The following is a 16,718-nucleotide window of genomic DNA, read 5'->3' on the forward strand; positions in this document are numbered from 1 at the left end:
AACAGTATGATAGTAGTCATACTATCCAGTTTCATAAAAATAAAAAAAAAATCTATATATCACCATGATTAGTTTGGTTGAGAATTTCAATTCCTTTGGGACAAACTGATAGTTTCTTTTCGAATTCCAAAATTAAAAGGCTAATCAGGGGTTGCATTTTCCCTGAAAGTGTTCTCAGACTCACTGAGACAGTCAGGGGGGTCAGCTTTTCACAGGGATCCAGTTTCTGCTCATACTCCTGGTGTTCACAGGATGGCTCTTCGCACGTAGCCTGCTAAGCTGAGGGGCCGGCTGCTATCTTCACACGGAGAACTCCCGAGAGGGGCAGCAGAGCGGAGCCACCAGCGTCCACAGGTACAACAGCACGCACACCCAGCAGGAGGCCATCTTGACCCAGAAGATGGACCAGCTCCCGCTGAAGAAGGTCTCAAGGCTGGCACTCTCGTAGCTGGTGGAAACAGGACACCCGGCTTAGGTCAGAGTAGGAAGAGAGTGGGGGCTTCTCTGCCACCTACTGCCTCCCTGCTTCCTGTCCCCACCCACTCTTCACTAGCCTCTCCTTCCTTCTTTCCTGTTTTTTAAAACAACTCAATGGAAATATAACAGATATAACTCATGCTCGTTTGGGGAGGGGTACTGGGAATTGAACCCAGGGTATTCTACATCCAAGCTATACCCCCAGGCATTTTTATTTTTTTATTTTTAAACAGGGGCTAGCAAGTTGCTGAGGGCCTTATTTGCTAAGGCTGGCTTTGAACCTGTGATCCTTGTGTCTCGGTTTCCCAAGAACAGTGTTTACAGGTGTGAACCACCACGCCCAGCTTCTCACGCCCATTTAAAATATACAAAAGTCCATTCCATGGCTTCTAATGTGCATGTAGATTTGTACAACCTCGACTACAGTCAATTTTAGAACATTCTCATCCCCCCAGACCTCCTGCACCTCTCGGCTGCCTTCCCATCCCCCGCCGCCCTGTGATCATTAATCAGATCATTTCTGTCTGTCTGGATTTGTCTACCTAGGAATCACAGCCTCTGGTGCCTCTTGTGACTGTTTTTTTTCCCCCTGTCTTACTTAGCATGTCGTTATCTAGGCTCTTCCACATTGTAGCATGTATCAGTATAGGCTGAGCAACCCCTTATCTGAAGTGCCTTGTGACCAGAAGTGCTTCTGATTTTAGAGTTTTTCATATTTTGGAATATTTGCATGGGCGCTACCAGCTGAACATTCTTAATCTGCAAGTTCAAAATCCCAAATGCTCCGGAATAGGAAACTTTTTACCGTGTCAGATTTCAGGACACCTCGGATTTCTGGATTAGGGATGCTCAGCTGGTCCTTCTTGCCTAAACACGTTTTCCTGAACGAGTAAATCCAGCACATCTTGTCTATCCATTTATCAGTTGATGGACATTTGGCGCGTTGCCTACTTTTTAGCTGTTATGATTTATGTGACGTGAACATTTGTGCACAATTTTTTGTGTGGACATATTTTCATTCTGCCTCCTGTTTTATACTTTAGAGTGGAATGCTGGATCGCATCGTAACTGTGTGTGCTTAACCATTTAAGGACCTGCCAGACCGTTTTCCAAGGCAGCTCTCCTTTACATCCCCACCAGCAATGAAGAGGGCTCCAATTTCTCCACATTCTTGGCAACATTTGCTACTATTTGCCCTTATGATCATACTTCCCCAGGAATTCTCAAAGCATCAGGAGGAAGCGCTGAGAGTTCCTTCCTCCTGTCCTCCTTCAGGAAGACGTCCTGCAACAATCTCCCAAAGAAATCTCTTGCGATCAGTGGCTTTGCACCTGGAATCCCCACTGCACCGGATTCCTCGTGTCCCTGCCTCGTCTCACCCCCTCCCACTGCTCCCCACTTTCCGACACACTGTTATTGATTTGGATTATGATCTCTCCCGCTAGACTGCTCGGCTCTGCCACCTACCAAGGCGTGGCATATGGGAGCCACTCAAATAGGTGCTGAATAAAAGAACACCAGGAGCCTGACTATCTTAAAGTCATCAGTTCAAACAACCTGAGATACAAATGAAACATTGGATCAGAACAAAAAGCATGAATCTCCACTTAGTGACAAAAAAAAATCTATTATGTTCTACCAACCTAAAAACTGGAAGAAGCCATTTGGGCCTAGTGGTGCACACCTGTAATCCTAGTACTTGGGAGGCTGAGATAGGAGGATTACAGGTTTAAGGCCAACCTCAGCAACTTAGTGAGACCTTCAGCAACTTAGAAAGACATTGTTTCAAAATAAAAAAAATAAAATAGTCTGCAGGTGTAGGTGAGGTAAAATGCTCCCTGAGTTCAGCCTCTAGTAAGGTTAAAAAAAACAAAAACAAAAAAGGCAGACTTGGGTGGTATACACCTGCCATCCCAGCAATTTGGGAGGCTTAGTGAGGCAGGAGGAATACCAGTTTGAGGCCAGCCTGGGAAACTTAGCAAGACTCTGCCTCAATATAAAATAAAAAGGATTGGGGATTTAGCTCAGTGGCAAAATGCCCCTGGCTGTTCGGTCCCCAGGACCACCAAAAAATAAAAAATAAAAATAAATAATAATTGAAGTAGAAAAACAAAAAACATATTTTCTTTTTCTTAAAAATATTATTTTTCCTCCATTACTATTGCTGTATTTTTCAGACTGTCATGTAGAGGTCACAATCTTCCTCTGTTTGTTTCGTTTCTGGGTGCCAGGGTTGAACCAGGCCCTCTCCTAGGCCAGGCAAATACTGTGCACTGAGCTAGACCCCAGCGGCCTTCCCTGTCCCAGAACTGCACTAAGCACCAATTCCCAGCACACAATGGATGCCCACTGACTGGCAATAAGTGGCCCAGTGCAGAGAGGCCTGGAGAAGGGTTCACGTGACTCCCAAAGATTTGATAAGCATCTGGACACTTCAGCAACAGCACTTCACCTGGCTTTTTGACATAATCAAAGGGGTCAGCCGGGCGTGGTGGCACACGCTTGTAATCCCCGCGCTTGGGAGGCAGAGATAGGAGGATCGCGCAGGTTCGGAGCCAGCTGCGTGCACTGGCTTAGGAGACCCTGTTTCCAAATAAAAATGTAAAAATAGGTCTGGGAGTGTAGCCTGGAGGTAGAAGGGCTTCCAGGAACCCCAGTACCACCAAAAAAAAAAGGGGGGGTCACTTACTGGAACCAGTTGGTCACGGTCATCATCACGTAGAGAGAAGCCAAGGAGAACACGAAGTGAAAGTAGGGATAGCTGTAGACGGTGCCTCTCTTCTCGTCATAGATGACCCGCGGGCCCTCCTTCACATTCTGCGGCTCCTCAGAGTCTGTGGATCACAAGGGAGCCGGGTGCGATGAGCAGCCGAGTGCGCGCTCCGATCTCAGCAGTGCCACACCCGCCCACTTCTGCCCCAGAGGCTACTGAGTACAAAAGATATCAACGGCCCCCCACCCCATCTGTGCTCTTAGCACTAAACACCGCCCCACACAGTGACTCCCCTGACCCAGAGTCACCAAGCACCATGTTTATGTTAGCAGAGCAGAAGAGAGCCTTTAAAGACATAACCCACATGAGAAGCATAGCAGAAAGAGAGAAAGAGAGCAGCCCAAGAGTTCTCCAGCCTCTGGACTGTCCCTTCCAGGAAAAGTAAGCAGAGAGAAATGAACTTGAAACGAGGAGAGGACTTCTTGGTATTCTCCAAATCATTCCTTTTATTTTTATTTGTTTTTATTTTTATTTTTTATTGGTGCATTGTAATCATATATCACATTGGAATACAAGACTTGAGAGGATATACAAGCACACATCATCCAATTAGCCCTCATCCAGTCCCCATCCCATTCCCTCCCCCTCCCTGGATCCCATGCTTGTTTGGTGATTAACTTTGATACATTTGTTTATGTACCTCCTGCTTTTTAAAGAGGCTCCATCCTCCCCTATTCCATACCCTCTGATTGCTCACCTTAGTTGCTTCACTATAGGACCCTTTCTATAGCTCGACCTCTTCCTGTTGCCCCTTTCCTCCTAGTTTTTGCTGACAAATCATTCCTTTTAAAAAATATACTTAAGTATGAGCCAGAATACAGACTAATTTCCCCTGCCAGAATATCAATACAGACAAAACCCAGCTACCCTGGAGGAAGAATGTGGGAAGTGTATAAACAGTAAACCAGCTCTGGAACAAGAACCGTTCCCCTTACTAATCAGATGAGCGTGTCTGAATCCCAGTGTCACGGTGAGAGCTCCCAGTGAGCACGCAGGGCCACGCTGACATGGAAGGGACCCCTCACTCACCTTCTCCATCAGAACCGAAGCAGAAACAGCACCGCGCAACCTGCGGAAGCCAAAGTGAGAGTCAGATGCCTGACTTCTGCCTGCTGTTTCCCCATAGGTAAAGCACCAGGGCCACCTATGTGCCAAAGCCTCCGCTGCTGGGAGCACACCCTGGCCCCACGCTGCACACTGTATCCCCTCAAGAGGCTTGACGGAGGTTGTGCTCTTTCCTCGATGTGTCGGGTGCTGGTGATGAGGAATACCGTGGACATGGAAATGCCACGGACACCCTTCAGAGGCTCGGCGCTCCCTCCAGCCTCTGGGTGTGAGTGAGCAGGGCCTCCTTCAAGCTGGCATACAGGGAGCCCTTCCTGGGATTCTCCCTGGAGTGGCTGATTCTGACAGGCATATAGAGGGCCTAGAGACTGCCCCCCCCCCCCCAGGGAACAACTACGGGGGTTATATATTCTCAGGATTAGTGAGGTCTTGTTCAGCCTGCACTGCCCCCTGACCTCACCCTCTGCCCAGTTCTACTCCCACTCTTTCTTCCTCCTTTCCACATGCACCCATACTTAATAAACTTGATACACAGTGCCTCAGTTTCCCCTTCTGGAGGACTCAACTAGAAACACCCAGTAAAAGAGGCAAGGGTCCTGTTCTCCTGATCCCTCACCAAATCCTCTTGGTCCTCTGAGGCTGGTTCAGCATCCTGTTTGCAGCAGTGAGGGCAGGCAGGTTAAATAACTTGCCTGGAGTCTCCAAACTAGCTCAGTGACAGAGCTGGACATGAGGCAGGATGGAGACCCAGGGTCCAAGCTTCATAACGCATGACATGATGGCCGGGGTGAAGCTGAAGGCCTAGTCACAGTTCTATTAAAACCGAGCAGCCAAGCTGGCTGTGGGCATGGGTGAATGGGATGCCTGTCTTTGAAGCATCTTTAGTACCTTTTGAATTTCATGCCTTATTTCTTACTCATATTTTCTACTTACTCAATAGAGCTATGAAAACTTACTACATGATTGTGGGAGGACTCTGATAAACAGAATACATTACATGTACCAAGAAAGGCAGTTTGGGAAGCGCTAGGCCCTTGCCACTTGCTGGTGGGAGACATGTGAACTACTTACAAAACATAACAGGCCGGGCGTGGTGGCGCACTCTTGTAACCCCCGTGCTTGGGAGGCTCTTACAGGAAGATCAAACAGGTTTAAAGCCAGACTCAGCTACTTAGTGAGGCTCTCAGCAACTTAGTGAGACCCTGTTTCCAAATAAAATATAAAATAGGGCTGGGAGTGTAGCCCAGAGGTAGAAAGCCTCTGAATTCCACCCCTAATACCACACACACACACACACACACACACACACACACACACACCACACCACACACCAAAAAAAAAAAAACAAAAAAAACAAACAAAAAAAACCCCACAACAGACCAAAAACAGAGAGGCATGCTGGAGGATGTGGAAGCCTGAGCCTTCGGCCTGTTTGAACACCTGAAGGCCACACCTTTGTCTCCCTCCTGCACAGTGAAGAAAAGGTAACAGAGGCATCAGCCTCAACAGAACCCTGGATGGTGCAAACTCTTCTACACTTTGATTCGCTGCTCCATTCAGTGAGACCAAGACATGGCACGCTGAGGTCCTTATTCTTTGAAGCTTAAGTTACCACAAGAAAATGAAGTTTTCTCTTTCAAGTGGGTATCTTATGAAACGTGATGCAGGAGAGCACACTGGCTTGCTCAGGAGGAAATATGTTGGGAGGTTTCCCCTCAGAATAAGAGCAACATCCTCAAACCTAACTTAGAGACTTGCTGTTCTTTGAGTTGAACTCTGTACACAATAGGGACATTGAAATCAAAAGCGTCCAGCCTCAGCAGGTGGCCATCCAGTCAGCGGTAAGAACAAAGACCGGCCTTCTAGAGACCGTTCTCTTCTGTGTAATAGGCAGCGACCTATTCAAACCCGACACAGTTTTCTCCTTTAAGTGACAGAAAGAGCTGGTGAGGGATGTTGGCGGAGTGACAAGCCTTCATAATGGTCCACTATCTCAGGGTCAGGTGCAGGGAAGACTGTCCCGAGACACCCAGCTGCAGAGTAAAGTGCCCATATCTGGACAGACCCCAGGGCTCTTGCATTCAGAGAAAGCTATTAGAAGGCAGCCTATGGCCGGACGCCAGGCAAGGCCAGCAGCAAGGACAGGGGGACAGCAGCTGAGCCCATGGCAGCACAGCCAAAAACAGAAACAGAACTGGGTGTGGTGGTACACACGGGTAATCACAGTACTTGGGAGGCTGGGACAAGACTGCAGGTTTGATGTCAGCCTCAGCAACTTAGTGAGGCTCTCAGCAAACAGGATCTTAGAGAGGTCCTGTTTCCAAATAAAAAATAAAACAGGGCTGAGGTGTAGTTCAGAAGTAGAAGGCCTGAGTTCCATTCTCAGTCAGTCACACACACACACACACACACACACACACACACACACACACACACACACATGACACAGGGGCCACAGCGCATGTTTTACACCCCAGAAGTTTAAATGACTTAACTTTTCCATCTAGCCCCTCTGTAAAATGGAGATGTAGCTACCATCTCATGAGATTTTCACAAGGATTAAATGAAATCACACATGAAACCTTAGGCCAGGCCTGCACATGGCAAGTGCTACCCATCCTAGCAGCATTGGGGCCCCCATCCTTGCCATTCTTGGGGTCAGGGCAGTCTTTTCCTGGACACCTCCATCTGATTAGACCTTCCTGACCTTGGTGAATGTTATACTGGAAGCCCCAGAAAAAGACTTCTGCACAAGTAAGAAAATAATGTTCAGATGACTAACAGGCACCTGCTGACCACCCTGATTCTTTGAACATGCAGGTGAAGGCCTCACCAGGTCACTTATTACTCATAATTCTGTAGCCAGTGACACGGCCACCTGATGGAGCTGATGCCATTAAGTGAGTTGATGGATCCAGCATGCTCAGTGCTGTGTCTGCAAGCACACGCAATAGCTTCACTTTCCTGTCTTTTTCTTCCTTCAGAATAACTATTACAGGCCAGGTGTGGTGGCGCACACTTATAATCCCAGCGCTTGGGAGGCTGAGACAGGAGGATCGCACAGGTTCGAAGCCAGCCTCAGCTACTTAGAGAGCTCTCAGCAACTTAGTGAGACTCTGTTTCCAAATAAAATATAAAATAGGTTGGGGGTATAGCCCAGAGGTAGAAGACCCCTAGGTTCCATCTCCAGTAACACAAAAAATAAAAAGTAAAACAAACAACAATAAAAAAAAACCTTACTCTATTATAACCAAGAAAAAAAGCAAGCCAGGCATAGTGATGCATGCCTGCGATCTCAGTATTTGGAAGGCTGAGACAGGAGGATCCCAAGTTTGAGACCAGTCTCAGCAACTTAGTGAGATCCTATTTCAAAATCTGAAATAAAATAAAAAGGGCTAGAGGTATAGCTCAGAGATAGAATGTCCCTGGGTTCAATTCCTGGTGCCAGAAAAAAAAAAAAAAAAAAAAAAAAAAGCAAGGTGTAGCCTGACAAGGTTACCCAAGACTCTGGTAGGGGTGGCGAGGAGATGCAAAAGGCCAGCCATGTTGAAGGTGAATCAAGAATTAGTTGACTCTTTTCTTTTTTAATTTTTGTGGTGCTGGGGATCAAAACCAGGGCTTCACTTAAGTGAGGCAAGCACTTCATCACTGAACTACACCCCTACCTCATTGATTTAATTCCATACTATTTATATGACTTTTGGGGAGGCAAGGTATTAGGGACTGAACCCAGGGGCATTCTGTACCTCCAGCCCCTTTTTATTTACTTAATTTTTATTCTTCAAACAGCATCTCAAACAGGTCTAAGCTGCTAGAGCTTGCCTCAACTCTGATCCTCCTGTGTCAGCCTCCCAAGGACTGGGCTTAGAGGCATGTGCCACTGCACCCAGTGAACAGGACATTTCTTTCTTTTCTTTTTTTTTTTATTTTTTTGGTGGTACTGGGGTTCCTGGGAGCCCTTCCACCTCCGGGCTACACTCCCAGACCTACTTTTACATTTTTTAGATTTGGAAACAGGGTCTCCTAAGCCAGCGCGCGTGGCTGGCTTCGAACCTGCGCGATCCTCCTGTCTCTGCCTCCCAAGCGCGGGGATTACAAGCATGCGCCACCACACCCGGCTGAACAGGACATTTCTTTTTGGATACCAAAAACTATATTCTTTTCTGAGCAAAAAAAAACATGATCTTAGAATGTAGAATCTTAAAGATACAACATAAAAGGTCCTGGGAGCGAATGATTTTGACTGAAACAGGGCAAAAAAAGGAAAGGGACTTACTTCCAGTTCAGGAGCAGCGTATCGCCCCTGCAGAGCATCAGAACTCGATCTTGTTGTTGACGTCAAACTAGGGAAAAATAAAAGGTCAGCGGTGCCTGTGAACATGGTGAGCCACCTGGAATGAAGGGGACAGCCGCCTGGCCAGTGTTCCAACAGAAGGCTTGCTGTAGCCTACAGCACTATAGGCTGAAATCAAAGTACATGGCCCCCGCATCCTCACCCACAGACTTGACCCACTGTGGATCAAAAATATCAGGGAGGGGTGGTCTGTTTGTGTCAAACATGGAAGGAATTTTTCCTCTTGTTCTTTTTCTTTAAACAATATTGTGTAACAACTACTTACAAAGTATGTCAGAAACAATACAGTATAACTACTTATATCAGAGTATTTATATCAGAGAAATATTAAATACAGGGAGAATGTGCTCAAGTTATATGCAGACACCACACCTTCTTATATAAGAGACTTGAGTATCTGCAAATGATATTGGCGGGAGTGGGGCCTGGATTACTCTCCATAGAGCCTGAGGGACGACTGCAGTTTATTTTAAGACCCCACTTTTATTTCTAAACTGGCTAGCTAAATCTATAGCTGATGTCGTTTTGTGTGGATTGCATCCTTTTATGCAGAGAAGTCTGTAGATAAATAAGATGTCTTTTGGTCCTCTGTTTTGGTTTTCAGTATTAGTTTTGCCTCTCCTTCCTTGAATGACAGAATAGTTTTCTGATTTCATTTTTATTTTTCTCTCCCTTTGACTTGTCTCACTTAGAATCAAAAGTGATGAGAGCCCAGAGGTGGCAACAGAAAGCACAAGCAGGAGCCCACAGGGCACAGACACTTATTATAAGAGTCAGCCTACGGCGGAGCAAAGTTGTCCCTTTGGAAATTTAACACAAAGTAGCTGTCAGAATAGTAAAAAGTTCTTCTATAACTTTCCCATACCTACAAAGGTAAAATTTTATAAAATTTGGTTTGCAAAGATAAAACCAAATTTTATTTTCCCTGAAGACAAAAATGTGGAGACAGTTCAAGGAAATAGGACTATATAACACTGGAGGTTACAGCCATCTTGAAAGACTCATTTAGAAAATATTTACTGAAGGCCGTTATGTGTCAGGCTCTCACCTGAGCATAGGCCCGGAGGTGAGTGGCAAGTGGCACTGCTCAAGAAGCTGGTTAAGAGATACCTCAACCAAATAAACCCATGAAAGCATGGCCTTCTCTGCTTAGTCTCATGTTCTTTCCTAAGGAGTGAAGAGACCGACGAGTGCAGAGACACACAAAGAGGCCCTCTGGGGCCCATGAGCTTTGCTGTGTTTGCAGCCCACTCAAGTCTAACAGCATTGCTTTGATTTCTGCTTTTCCAGAGATGAACACTAGTCCACGCCCATTCCACTCCCACTTTCTGACTGAGAGCCCAGTCCCAGGAATGAGGGAAACACTTCCCAATGGCTGTGCACCCTGGGAATACACACATCTGTTCTTACACTTCTTTAAGCGTGCCTTATATTATATATATATATATATATATATATATGAACTGTGCTTTAGAACAATATATAGTTTTCATGGAGGAAATGTAACATTTTTGGATAAGATTAATATCTGAAACTTTCTAAGTATCTGGACATGATGAATACTCTACAAAGAATTACAATTACTGCCGGGAAGATGGCGACCGAGAAAAGCGGGGCTTAAGAGCCCCGCTAACAACCAATCTCCATTACCACAAAATCAACGCCTTTCATAGCCAGAAAACACCATCACCAGAGAAACAAAAAAAAATCACCAGGCTCCAGAGAGAAAGCGGACTGAGAACAGAGCTCAGAGCCACAGAGGAGATAACCGGCCTCACGCCCGAGGACGTGGCAGCAGCGCCATACTGCCGGCGGCAGCGGCAAATACACCAGACGGCTACAGCAAGCCGAGGTGAGCCGCTGTGGAACAGCCAGGCGGGATTTCTCGCCACAGGTAAAATCTAAAGCTCCCAGTGGCTGAGCTCAGCACACGCCGCAGGGATTCAGAGTGGAAATCAAAACCAAGAAGAAATATGCCAGCCTCATGGCCGAGGGCGTGGCAGTGGCGCCATATTGCCACTGACGGCAGCAGCAGAGAATTCACCGAGACCAGTACAGCTACATCTGCGAACTCAAGAACAGTGAGTCAAATTGCCGGCCACAGAGGAGAAATCCCAGTACTGTACTCCCTGGGACTTGACCCAGTGGGGGAGGGGCAGTGGCAGAGATATCACACCATAGGAGAACGTGCAACCTGGCACCCCCCATAGTCTAAAGCAGCCTCTATCGACTCTCTGGGTCGGAGACTCTGTGATACAACCCAGTAAAGGAGTAGTGGGGTCTGAGATACTACTGACTCGAGATCCAGAACACCTTAAGTGAAGTCATAGTGACCCAAGGGAAGAACCCAGAGAAGGCACAAACTTCCTAAATCATGGGAAAGAGGAATAATACTGGAGCAATGAATGCCCACAACCCCACAACATCAGAACCCAATAAAACTGAAAATCAGAGATTTCTAGAAGATCAAATCAGGAAAATAACTGTAGAAATAATAGAGGTGCTTCGAAAAGAACTCAGAGAGAGCCAAAAAGAGATAAAGGATGCAATTAATGAAGTAAAGGCCTCAATTCAAAGCATAAACAACCGATTAGACCACATGGAGAACAGAATCTCGCTCTTAGAAGATGATCATTCCAAAAATGAACGCATAGTTTCTAATCTAGAAAAAAATATCCGACAGCAGGAATCTGACATTGAAGAAATATGGGCCCATTTTAAGAGAGATAACCTAAGAATAATTGGAATAGAGGAGGGAAAAGAAAGTGAAACCAAAGGGATCAACAATCTCTTCAAGGAAGTAATAGCAGAAAATTTTCCAAACATAGAAAAAGAGGTTAATACACAGGTCCAGGAAACTTATAGAACTCCCTTTAGACAGGATCGGAGAAGGGGATCCCCACGCCACATAATTGTCAAAATGACCAATGTGGAAGCCAAGCAGAGAATCTTAAAGGCAACAAAAACAAAGGGCCAAGTGACATTCAGAGGCAAACCAATTAGAATCACTCCAGACTTCCCAAACCAAGTCATGAGAGCCAGAAGGGCTTGGAGGAACATATTCCAAACTCTGAAAGAAAACAACTTCCAGCCAAAAATTTTCTACCCAGCAAAACTTTCTATCAAATTAGATGGAGAAATAAGAAGCTTCCATGACAAACAGAAACTGAAGGAATTTATGTCTTCAAATCCAGCACTAGAGAAAATACTCAAAGAGATTAACTACAAAGAAGAAATAGGTAACACACACCAGAACCAGAGAAACAAGAGTTTCCATCCAACAGTCAACTAAGATTGGTTATCTGTGGAGATTCATTACTTATGTTAGTCTTTTACCTATCTCTAAATGGTATTGTTTGCCTTTATTGTTGTTAATTTTTAGAATTTCTAGTTGGAATATTAATATACCTTGAGATATAGCATTTGGAAATATTTTATCCCATTCTATTAGTAACTGTTAACTCTGTTTACATTGTCTTTGGATATACAATATTTTTTTTTATTTTTTAGGTAGTTTGTATACTCTTCTGTTGCCTGTGCCATTGAAATCATATCCAAGAAATCACTGCCAATTTCAGTGTTGTGAGGTTTTATGACCCAGATTTTCTCCTAAAAGTTTATAGTCTTAAGATTTATATTTAGGTCTTTTATCTATTTTGAGTTAATATTTGTATATGGGATTAGGTAAGGGTCCAACTTTATTCTTTTCCATGTAATTATTATGTTTCAACAATATTTAGTTAAAAGATTATTATTTCTACCACCAAATGTTCGTGGAAACCTTGTCAAAAATAACTTGACAATATAGGGAAGAATTTAGCTCTAGGCTTTTATTTAACTCCAATGGTTTATATATCTGCCTTTAGAATAGTACTACACTGTTTCAATTATTGTAGCTTTATATGGTTTGAAATCAGAAAATATATATCTTCTAGCTTAGTTCTTTTTCAAGATCGTTTTGGGTATCTAGAGTCCATATTCCATATTAGGATAGAGTTTTTTCTGAAAAATAAATATATAAATATATGATAGTTTCACCTAAAAAAAATGGAAAAAAAATATTCTCTGGTAAGAAAGAAAGTAAAAAGAAATATTGAAATGTTATCTTTAAGTCATCAAAAGCTTGGTATCAGACAAATGAAACTGTTATGTGATATTATCATTCTTAATTTTGGATAAATTGCTATAATACTAGATGTCAACCACTAAGCCAAGCATGGGAGGGAGGGATGGGGAGAGAATGGGGTGGGGATCGGGTGGGGGCTGACTGGGCGATGTGTGCATGTATGTCTACAAAAGTTTGTATCCCACTATGATGTATGAATACAGTGCACCAATAAAAAAAAAAGAAAAAAAATTACAATTACTATTTCATTTGATAAATTCTTTGGAATGAGACAGTTTCAGAAAGACAAGACATTTAATTCTAGCACCTTTGCCATTTCATGCCCACCACCAAAAAGCATCAAAATCAGGAAAGGTTTTGGTTTTACTTCTAAAAATATTTATATCCAGTTTATCGTTAAGGACATGTGATGTCTACAGGTAGCTGTTTATTCAGTCACAGCCTTTCTCCAAAAAACACTCCTCTTGGAATTATCAAGAAAATATTGTTTTTGCAGCTCTTTTAGCCTAGGAAATTCTTACTATGTGCACAGAGGCCCACTGTTTGGTCAGCACAGCACAAAAAGCCATAGAACAATTCTTGGTGGTCCTTAAGGTCTTCTCTTCCAGGGCCAGGGTACGAGTGGCCTTCACCCATTACTTCCTGAGGTGGGAGAGGAAGACTAACAGCCTCTGGCAATGCTTCACCATACAGAGAACAGTTAGTGCCCTGCAGCGTGAGCGTGTGCGTGTGCGTGTGTGTGTGTGTGTCTGTTATCTCCGTCCCTACCTCAAATACCAGCAGTGTCCTGCAGGCATTGAGACACCCATCAGAATCTTACCCTCCCGCTGGGTGTCCTGATGTACACTTGTAATCCCAATACTTAGGAGGCTGAGACAGGAGGATCACAGGTTCCAGGTCAGCCTCAGCAATGTTGTGAGACTTTTAGAAACCTAGCAAGATCTTGTTTCAAAGTAAAAAAAATAAAAAGGCCTGGGAGTATAGCTTGGAGGTAGAATGCTTCTGGGTTCAATCCCCAGTACCACAAAAAGAGAAAAAGAAAAAGAAAATTGCCCTCCTTCCCTTCTCTCCAAAACCCCTGCAGTACCCCCAAGCCTCTTCCATACTGGCAGAGCAATGCACAATGCAGGTGCCTCGCAGCACCTGCTTCAGCTGATTCTGGAGCTGGGTGAGTCTCCTGCGTCATAGGAAGTGGCTAAAGAACATGTCTGGACTTTGTTATTGGAAGTCAGGTCCTGCCCTCTAAGACAAACATACAGGGCAGGCCTCTGACACATCTGATGCCTTTGTGATGAGAAAGGCTGACATCCCAGCCTCTGTGTCTTTAAGTCCCTCAGGTTCCCACTGTACCATGTAATCGGTGATCTACGGCTCCCACAGGGACCAGCGTCCTGTGTGGGCTGGGGAGGTTACCCTGTGCCACTGGAGCAAAGCCACGAAGATTTCTAGTTCAGCCAGGTGCAGTGACACATGCCTGTGATCCCAGTACTTGGAAGTCTGAGACAGGATGATCACAGGTTCAAGGCCAGCACACAGTAACTTAGTAAGACTCTCTTTCAGAATTTAAAATAAATCAATAAAAAAGAGCCAGGGGTATAGCTCAGTTATAGAGCACTCCTGGATTCAATCCACAGTACAACATAAACAAAAACAAATTCTAGCTGGCAGGTTAGGCAGTGGCAGGATTCCCAAAATAAAGACACAAACCACTCCTCTTATTTTCTTCTTAAATAAAAGTTGTAGGCCCAGAACTCTCTCTCTGTGTGTGTGTGTGTGTGTGTGTGTGTGTGTGTGTGTGTGTCTGTTCCTGATCGACTCCAGGATCTTGTGAACCTGACAGTCTGAACTTGAAGCCAAAAGAACAACTTCCAAATCCAGAGACCATGAAAGAAGTTAAGGAAGTTGGTGGAGGCAGGGGCTTGTCACAGCAAGGATGGAGGATTAAAAAGTGTGAAGAATGGACCTACAGAAAGAGCCATCAAGGAATTCCTACAATGGGCCCAGGGGAGGGCCCACCTGGGGCCCAACCTGGGATGCTCCTTTGAGGGAATTATTCCTGAGTGCAAGACAAAGGAGCTCTGGAGAAGTGAGTTTGTGCTGGGCCTTTCTCCCAGGCTGAGATGCACAGAGTGTCATAATCTCCCCGTGAATGCCCCAGCAGCAGGGCTTATAAGAGAGAGAGAAATAAATGTTTGGGGTGGGCCAGAGAGGTAAGAGGAGAGCACAGTGGACAGGTCTTCTATAGCAATCTGGGCTTTGCACTGAAAACTAGTGACTTCTTCCCCTTTAATCTGCACTCTACCCACAGTCCTCTTGCTACCTACATCCCCTTTAATCTGCACTCTACCCACAGTCCTCTTGCTACCTACATTTTTTAATTTATTTTTTTGCTGTATTGGGGATGGAATCTAGGGGCATTGTACCTCCGAGCTATGCCCCCAGCCCTATTTTTTAGTTTTTTTTTTTTTTTTTTTTTTTTAAACAGGGCCTCACTGAGTTGCAGAGGGCCTCGCTAAGTAGCTGAGGCTGTCCACGTACCATGATCCTCTGGTCTCAGCCTCCTGAATGCTGGGATTATAAGCATGTACCACCACGCCCGGCTCCCTACAATTTCTATCATGAGTTCTAGACATTTTGTAATCATGGTCCAATGACACTTTCTGCCCAGATGACAGTGGCTTCATTTTATAATCTTTCTTTTGCAACCTTTTATTCTTCTTGAGCCAGGGAGGAGTCTTAGAGTTTAGAGTTTATCTAAACTCTAAGAAGTCAAGATTTGAAAAACTCCTAATTGGGCTAACATCTTCCTAGCAGCACTTCCCTTGCCAAGACCCTAAACAGTTTGAAGCTCTAGGCTCTGTTTAGATGGTGCTCGAAGCTGACTCCCCTGGTTTGCAGGAGTAATTACAGCCCATGTCAGTGGCCAGGGCTTCGCTGACTACCAGGAGGAGTGAACTGCCCTCCTCCCGCCAGGGTGTTCATGCCCTTTAGTTAAGGAGACATCTCACAGAGCCAGCTGGTTATTCTCAACACCACTTGTGCAAGCTGCTGCTCCAGGTCTCCTCACTCCATCAGCTACTACAGTTTTGCAGCTTAATTACTAGCACTTAATAAAGTTTGTGGCTGGCATTTAGAAAGCTTTGAAAATTGACATCTAAGGAACATCAGACTAGCCCAGCCAACCTCCACTAAAATGCCTTAATTCTGAGACTTTTTCTTCCTCTTTTATTTGGGGGGAGTGGGGTATTGGGATTTGAACCCAGGGACATTTTATCTCTAAGCTATACTTCAGCCAGTACTTTGTATTTTTTATTTTGAAACAGGTTCTCACTAAATTATACTAAGGCTACCCTCAAACCTGTGATCCTCCTGTCTCAGCCTCCCAAGCACTGGGATTACAGGTGTGCATAGAGATAACATTTTGTTTGTTTCTCAAGGACAAATTAAAAGGTGGATAAAAAGCGACTCTTTACACCGGCTAGACACGGTGAAGATCTGACGGTGGAAGTTCTGTGGCATGTGGCAATTCTATACAGCACACTAAGAATTTCTGTCATCTTTTCCATAGATAGTTTGTAGAAAATCCAAATCTTATTTTACCTACAGGGCAAATCCCCACCCTCTCCATGTTCTACTAGGCATCCAATAGCCCACAAAAACATATGGCTTCTTTCTGTTACATCCTTTATAGTTTTTTCTGATAATACAAAAAAGAAAGAAATTATATCTTACTATTAAAAAATACACTTAAGAATAAAAAGAGGAGAAAAAAATCAGTTATCCCTGATATCTCTAGTATTACAAGTTTGGTTTATCTCTTTCCAGGATTTTTTCTATTCATGTAAACATAATTATATTTTATTTTAAAAAATGGAATGATTCTGTGTTTGTAATTCCAACAATTACTATATCCTATATAGTTA

The 16,718-nt window shown here is 44.4% G+C and overlaps 1 protein-coding gene across 1 annotated transcript in view; it reads right to left on the bottom strand.

Annotated features, from left to right (window-relative positions):
* Positions 1-300: 300 nt before the first annotated feature.
* Positions 301-16,718, bottom strand: part of SERINC5 (serine incorporator 5) — a gene marked incomplete at both ends in the record, with an annotated part of 61,698 nt that continues 45,280 nt past the window's right edge. The window contains 4 exon segments of the mRNA XM_080706078.1: positions 301-448; positions 3,167-3,311; positions 4,280-4,319; positions 8,592-8,658. Of these exon segments, the coding sequence (XP_080562204.1) occupies positions 301-448; positions 3,167-3,311; positions 4,280-4,319; positions 8,592-8,658 (400 nt within the window).

The sequence above is a fragment of the Muscardinus avellanarius genome (assembly GCF_963383645.1).
Source record: "Muscardinus avellanarius genome assembly, chromosome: 1".
Classification (NCBI taxonomy): domain Eukaryota; kingdom Metazoa; phylum Chordata; class Mammalia; order Rodentia; family Gliridae; genus Muscardinus; species Muscardinus avellanarius.